This window comes from Oreochromis niloticus, linkage group LG17 (assembly GCF_001858045.2).
Source record: "Oreochromis niloticus isolate F11D_XX linkage group LG17, O_niloticus_UMD_NMBU, whole genome shotgun sequence".
Classification (NCBI taxonomy): domain Eukaryota; kingdom Metazoa; phylum Chordata; class Actinopteri; order Cichliformes; family Cichlidae; genus Oreochromis; species Oreochromis niloticus.
This window is the reverse complement of record NC_031981.2, coordinates 12,621,590-12,629,272: the sequence shown is the minus strand read 5'-3', so window position 1 is coordinate 12,629,272 and position 7,683 is coordinate 12,621,590. Positions and strand designations below refer to the sequence as shown.

Here is a 7,683-nt window from a genome sequence, read left to right as displayed (position 1 = left end):
AAAATCACCATTTTGCAACTCAAAACTTTAAGAGGCATAAAAGTAAAACGGTAAAAGATTTGAAAAAGCTGATTTATTCCTGAATAGCCCAATAATTTGAGAACATTTTAAAGTTTGAATGGTTGTTCTACGTGAAAGTAGGAAAAAGTAGTTAAGTTTCAAAAACAAGCAAGTTTTAGCAGAATTGCGGAAGTTTCCCATTCATTTCAATGGGACAAAAATAAGCACAAAAAGCTTAATATTTTAAAAAGTATAACAGTATAAAATACCAAAAGATATAGCGCACATTAGCAGAAATAGCAGAATAGTTTAAAATTTGAACGGTGAAAATCGGCTGAAAATTGTGGCACTAGTTAAGTGCCAAAAAGTGTACGGAACGCAACTAGAATAATAAAGAATAAAGAGAAACAGGAACTCAATAGTGTGGATGCTTAAAGCATCCACACAATAATAATAAAGAATAAAGAGAAACAGGAAAACAATAGTGTGGATGCCTTAAAGCATCCACACAATAATAAGAATAATAAATCCGACGAATAGTAATATGTGTGCCTCTTGGCATAGGCACACATAATAATAATAATAATAATAATAATAAATCCGACGAATAGTAATATGTGTGCCTCTTGTCATAGGCACACATAAAAAGAGAGATGACTTACGTGTGCTCATTGATGTTATTATCTGACCAAGCTTGGCAAGTGATATTTGACTTTGTCCATGACCTCCTTCCTCTGTAGTTGTCCATGGCGCCAATGATACACTCCCTTATGTAATCTAAATAACAGCAAAGGCATAAAAAAGTATATGTGTTAATTAACACATAAATCCTGCAATTAAAAGTTAATTTGCCTTTACAGCCTTGACCTCCTGGAATTTATTTTCCCATATATGGTACATTTTGTATTTTTGTTTTTTCACAGCCAGCATTTAGTAGGTCCCAGCTTGTGTGTTATTCCCTAAACAGACGACTCCCTAAAGTTCATTAAATGTCACCGGGGGGAGCTTTTGTAAATTCTGTAGCGCAGTCTAAAGTGCTAGATTCCATAGCTGACTCTTGAGAGAGCTTTGCGCTCTGAGTGTAAGCAATGATTTTTTTGTTGTTTATATTCCACTTAAGTCCTTGACGTGCTTTTGCATGCGACTTTCCCCGCTGGGGTGATTAAACAGCGGGGGGTGAGGAGAGCCGGTTCCTTTTATTGCATCAACAGAGAAACCAAAGACTTAAAAAACTGAGGAGCAATCAGCAATTACACATTTGGCCCGCGTAAATACCTCTCCGCACCTGAATGTTCTCATGAGAAAAAAAACGAAAAAACAAAAGCGAATTCCATCAAGTTATTGTTGGGGCTTTGCCATTTACCTTTTTTTTCGTATAAAGTAAAGTTGATGTTGGCCTGCTTCTGCACATTGTTGGTGAAACGGTCAAAAGGAAGCAAGTGGCATTTCTTGCTGTGCCGCTGAAAGTTAAAGGCTCTGAAAAACACCCAGGAAGTAGTTGAGAGATAAACAACTGATAAAACAAGAAAAATGTGTAAATACCAGGAGGAGAACAAGAGGATTGAGGAAACATGGTTATAAAGAAACCATGTGCGGGAAATCAGATAAACACAGAAACAAAATATAATTCACCTGCAGTTGAAGTTTTTCTTCACTTTGCATTTCCGGGCACAGCGTTCCTCTGAATTGCTGGTTCGTATCAATGGGAGCTGAGGACAATCTGTGCAAACCAGCATGTGGCTTTCAGTCTTTTCATACCTCTGTAATAACTGACGAGACTTTCTGCAGCAACCTGCAAAACACAAGGACACAACATGAGAGCTGCACATGTTAAAACATCCATTAGATCGGACGATAAGCCCGTTTACGCCAAGGTTCACCTCATATGGGAGTTGCTCTCTAGTTTTTGACATCTTTTTAACCTGTTTGAAGCATCCTCATTTAAAAGCCAAGGCTTTTAATTTAAAATGACAACATTTCATAGTTATCATCTGCCTGAAACCTTAACCTTAACCCTAGATGAAATCACTGCTCATCTTTTGGATTTTAAGAGGTTAAATATCATTAATATCACCATAAAAGTTGCATATCTGACTTGTAAACCAATTTTGTTTTATTGTTGGACTTTGATAATATATAGCTGGCAACTACTTTTGCCCCAGAGATTTTTTTCAGGGTCTTCTGATATGACTGCACGTAAGCCTTAAACGTTGGCGTCTTTGTGAACATTGTATAAGTGCTGGCTGGCAAGAACTGAGTTAATCAGTGGTCAGTCTGGGAACCCATCAGCCCATCATCAGGAGTCATCAGTCTGATCACCCCTGGGAACAACACAATTTTAGGGCTCCCAGTATAGTCAGAATAATTATAAAAAATAAATAAATAAATAATCACGCTAGTTTCTGATTCTTTGTCTACACTGAATATTTACCTGCCTGCAACCAAGGTCCACTTCAAGGTGATGCTCAGTACTGCTTGGACTACAAGCAGAAAACACAAAGCTTCTAGCACCACATATTTTGTTCTGCACCTGAAGAAGTTACAGATATCTTTGCACGAGAATGCACAATGCTGCTTATAAGACATTGAGGTGGCATTGCTCTTTGAAGCCATTAGCATTTAAAGCCTCACTCCACTCAGAGGAGAGTATTTTTATATGATTTCTTGCCTATTACTCTTTCTTTCCTGAGCAAATATCCTTTTCCTCTCAAGGGGTATTAATAGCATTTGGGCCGTCCTGGTAATCGGATGGATCACAAATTGTGCATGCCAATTTCTAACCACTGTTTTTGATGTGGGCCAGGGGTCTTGGTTTCTATACTGCATCTTCATTAACAAAGTATAAAACACTAGTCATGCACTGCTCCAATATTAGTGCTATTGTTAAGGAGCTACTGCCAAGAACTTAAGTTTTCTCATGGTGTCACCATTAGGATATCAGGCAGTGTGACTGCTGGTTTCAGCGAGTTGGCATCAAACACAGGGAGAAAAGATGAAATTATTTCCCCATCATCCAGTAAACTGGGTGGCCAGCTGATGATGAAAACATCCTTCAAAAATAGTTTGCTTCAAGCTTCATGTTTGCTGGCACGTCAGCATCCACACACTGAAGTGTTTTGTGCAAGTCCGGAGCTGTTCCAAGCTCAGCTGTTCTTCAATTCTTTAGATAAAATGCGCGGCCTCAGCTGAAGTAACAGGTAAAGCAGGTTATGTGCCAGGTTAAAAAATCGGTACGAAAAGTGGCCGGAAGCAAAGCCCTGCCTCAGTCTGAGGTGCTTTAAATAAGCAGATTGGGCAGCCAAAAGAACAGAACCAACGGGGGGTGGGGCAGATCTTGTTTCATAGGAAAACTTTAACATCACTCATAATTTCTACAATATAGTAAATTTTTATGTATCAAATTTTATGCATAGTCTCTCAGCTATTGGCAATTGGCTGGATGCTCATGTGGAAAAATGGAAACGTTTCAAATACATAATTCATTCTTGCTTTATTTATAGGCATTTGTTGAGAGCTTTTTCCTAGAAAGAAGTACATCAAAAGCAAATTCTACCATCGGAACAATGTGGCATGATGCATATGAGCTCCAACTGGGTTCAAAAGCAGGACAAAACCATATTTTAAAGCCTAAATCCCCCTAGTGATGCAAATCATTCATTTTTACGCACTGGAAAAAGTTAAGATCCCGTCTTTCAGCGATATGAAACCTTTCTGTAAAAGACTCATCTGAACATCTTTAGATGGGTTGTGTGTCTGCTCACAATAGTTTCGAGTTTACAATTAAGAGCAAGTGCAACATAAATCACACCGGAAGATCTCATGCTACTGAATTACAGCTACACGCTCCTGTGCCAAGATCCGACACATGACGCTGTGTGTGTACTTAGGATATTGTAAACTGTGGAGCGTTTAGAGGCTCCTCGTGGTTGAAAATGGTTTTCTGGGAGGACGTGTTATTAATGTTTTTGGGCTCCACTGGACCACATCTGGCACTCATCACAGTGTTGTTCCAGCCCTGATGTCTGGCCAGGCTGCTCAATTAGATTTCACTTAGTCTCTTCCTCTCCTTGCACTCAGCCTTCTGCTATCTCCAAATCCTAAACATTTGCTGAGGTTGAAGATTATAATAAAAGGTGCTCAGTGAGTGAAAGACATCAGATTTAATAAGAAGAGGCAGCTACAGGTTAGAGGAACAGCTTGGAGTATCTAGCCGAGCTTGAAAAATGCAGATAGCTAAGGTGAAATGCCGACACTCGACCTCAGAAACTTCCACTTAGGTGCCCTTGAGCAAAGAATTTAACTCTCAGCTGGATAAGCGTTTTAGTCACGCTTTCCTATGTAACAATACCTCACTTTGTAATAATAATAATCATTATAAAAAACATAAATGTTAGGACAATGCAGAAGAAAATCTGTATTACATGAACAACAGGAAAGTAACAGGTTAAAGGTGCGCCTCTGTCTGGGAATTACGCAGACATTACATCTGCTTCAGAGAGCGCAAAATGTGGTAGTGGGCTCAGCAGCCAGATGTTACCCCCTCCACACACACACACACACACACACACACACACACACACACACACACACACTCCCTCACACGTTTACGCGCACACACCTTTTCCATCTCTCTATCGGGAGAAACGCACGAAAAGGCCAGCCCAGGTCCGGGGCGCGGATTACTTTCCCCTCACCTCCGGGCCGGTCAGATGTCAGGGTCGGCACCCCTGGAGGTGGTAACTACGGATTCAGTGGTGTCAGCGGGGCGGATGTGACTCTGGACATCCACCAGATAATCAGCGCACGGTGAATATAGGGGCAGCCCGCACGGAGCTCGTTCACAAGACCGGTTGTCGTGTGTGAACCCCAGGCTGTCTGGCATCCTCTCTATAGCTGGCATCAGCCCAACAGACACAGGAGTGTCTATTACTAAAAGGACCACGACTTATATAAAAGATTTTCATGACAAAGCAGCAGAATTATTCCAAAAAAGTGCGCTGGAACGGGTCTGGAGCTGGAATTTAGAACCGTGCACGTTCAATGTGGAGGCAGAAACTTGTAGATCCTAATTACAAAAACTTGAATCACACCAATCTGAACCCTTGAGCTATTTGCTGTCAGAGCAGCAGGTAAAGTGAAAAGGGTGATGGTTTCATTCAAAGTCTTAAAGCACGCAAAAGTTATAAAAAGTTGATTCCTTCTAAAAAAAAAACCCAGCAACAAATAAACAAACCAAAAAACAACAACGAAAGTCATTATTATTTTCTCAAGAACTTTTCCAAAGGAGGTCTGTGATCAAGGTCATTCAATAGCACGCAGTGTCATGGTGTGCAATTAAAAACTGATTTTTTTGTACAAAACGAAGTGCAGCTACAAACTTCAAGCAAAAATCACGACTGTCAGAATCCCTTAAAATGACTTAGAATTTCTCCACCTTTCCCATTTCTAACTTTTAATTTTTCCCTGCAAGTTTCTTTACTCTCTCTAATTAATTCTCAATTTCTCTATTCATTTCTTACTCGAAAGCATAAAAAGCAGAGACGGAAAACAATTAGATTTCAGCCAGTTCGTGCAGATATTTATCATCCACTGGAACCGTTCAAGTCCTACCTGTTTCCACAATAGTGAGCAGAACACAGAGCAAAGCATGATAAATCCAAACGTATGTCCTCATGGTTAAAGACTTGGGAGCAGGTTAGAATCCGGATTAAGTGAGCAACGCACTCGGAGCTTGTTTGAAGTTCTGAGTGGCTGATGGTGAGCAGAAGACTTATCTTCCTCACACAGATGTCACCTTCTCAAAAACCCACACGTCCTCGGGTCAACCCCCTTTTTCTCAAGTTTGTACTATCAGCGTCTCTCCGCACTGCTGTCAAGCGCAGCAGGGCAAATAGCACGACTTCCGGTTAATCATTTCAAGTTAAAATCAGATGCCGTTCTTTTTTTTCTTTTTTTTTCAATTTTAAACGGAAGCAATGGATTACATTTATTCTACTGTCAACCAATACATAAGGAAAAGAAAAACGAATTAATGTTACATATAATCCATTTTTGGCAACTCATTTGGTGGTTGCTGTGTAGAATTTAACCTTTAACTTTAAAAAGAAGTTTATAAATTGTAAAGAAATAACTTAATATTGCTTTATAGATCTGCTGTTAATCTGCTATCGACATGCAGGATGCAGTCTATTTTTATTTATTTATAAGTTCATCATATAAACTACTTATTACTCGACTACATTAAACTCATTTATTAACAGTTTTTTAGTAGTTAAATTGAAATACTTTATGCATCATTTCCAAAAACAGACAGCTCACTAACCTTTGCACTTGGACCATCTGCTGCTGAGAAATCCGTGACTGCAACTAATTATGATCTAACACTACTCTGCATAGTCAAGGTGAGGACCTTTATTCATGACCTATGGTGGCTAAATAGTTGTAATTAAGGTAAAAGATAAAATGATACTCGGTAGCTGTTCACCCTTTTACATCAGTGCAGCACTGAGGCTGAAGTGGCCATAGTGTGCTGTCTTGAGGCCATGCAAAATAATTAAAGGACCTTTATTGGTCTGGTGATCATGAGGCAAGAGCTTTTTCTTGAAAGATCCCCTTTTCTGTCCCTCCTCACTTGCCTCAGTGTGGCTCAGCCAAAAAGGCAGATGGGATTCTTTACATGTTGCGCCAAAGAGATCTTGGCGCAAGGTATTGATTGCATCCTCTGTGGATTAGCCAGTTGCAAAATACCTAATGTAGGACCAGACACAGTGCACAGACATAAAAGAATACATAAAACAAGGAAGAAATAGTTCACTGAAATTCCCTGAAGCAAGACACTGAAACTGCAGCAAATACTTTTTCTCTGAACTCCAGCCAATTGATACAAAAACACTCTGGGTTTCTTCAATCATTCAGCGTGTCAGTGCATGTCCGTATCATAACGTTTAAGCCGTCTGTCTCTATGATGAATGTGCTCCCCATAGTGACAAACATGCCACCAATTTTGCACGGACTCGCCATCACGAGAGAGCATCTTCTTTCAAAGGCACACGGGGTCGGTTGTTCTCAGGGAAGTCAAATGACAAAAATGAAAAATATCTGTCAGGGACTGAGGGAATCAGACGGGATAAAAATATATATGAGGTGAAAACAGTTCCAAGAGTCATAGCATAGGGTAATGGCACATTGTAAAGTGACCTTACACAGTCCTAACAACTATATTATTTGCTTTATAAAGGAATACGATTGGGTGGAGCAAAAATGCAGCATAGAACTTTCTAATGTTCTCTATCTTTATTATAGGAGTTGTTGCACTGATCACTAGAGTTTAAAAGTGCCATAAAGGTACAATAAGGTCACTATAAAGACAACACTGAGCACCACAGGAACAGTATAAATCCCTATAGGGACGTTATAAGACATGAAATGTGTGTGTTTAGGTGGGGCAGCTGGAAGTGATCCTATTTAGGTACTAGAGTACAGAACTTTTGTTGGGCTCTAACCCTTATTTGACAGGAAATCCACACTTCAGCCGTTAACAGGCGGCAGACTTAAAGCCCTCCAGAGAGAGCAGCAGGGGGAAGAAATAGTTTGAGGTAAATGCCAGACGCCCAGCCCTCCCTCATTAAGACGCGTGCAGGTCATTTTATTTCTCTTTGGTCCCTTTGCCTGCCTTTCGTATGT

General features: G+C 40.0%; 1 protein-coding gene across 2 annotated transcripts in view; it reads right to left on the bottom strand.

The window, feature by feature from the left end:
- Nucleotides 1-5,848, bottom strand: part of hgfa (hepatocyte growth factor a) — a 55,962-nt gene extending 50,114 nt beyond the window's left edge. For both annotated transcript variants that reach the window (XM_013271175.2, XM_013271176.2), the window contains exons 1-4: nt 5,611-5,848; nt 1,633-1,792; nt 1,364-1,476; nt 663-777 (exon numbers count right to left, since the gene is read on the bottom strand). In XM_013271175.2, the coding sequence (XP_013126629.1) occupies nt 663-777; nt 1,364-1,476; nt 1,633-1,792; nt 5,611-5,674 (452 nt within the window). In that variant the 5' untranslated portion in view covers nt 5,675-5,848. The remainder of the gene's footprint in view (nt 1-662; nt 778-1,363; nt 1,477-1,632; nt 1,793-5,610) is intronic.
- Between the last annotated feature and the right edge of the window lie 1,835 nt (nt 5,849-7,683).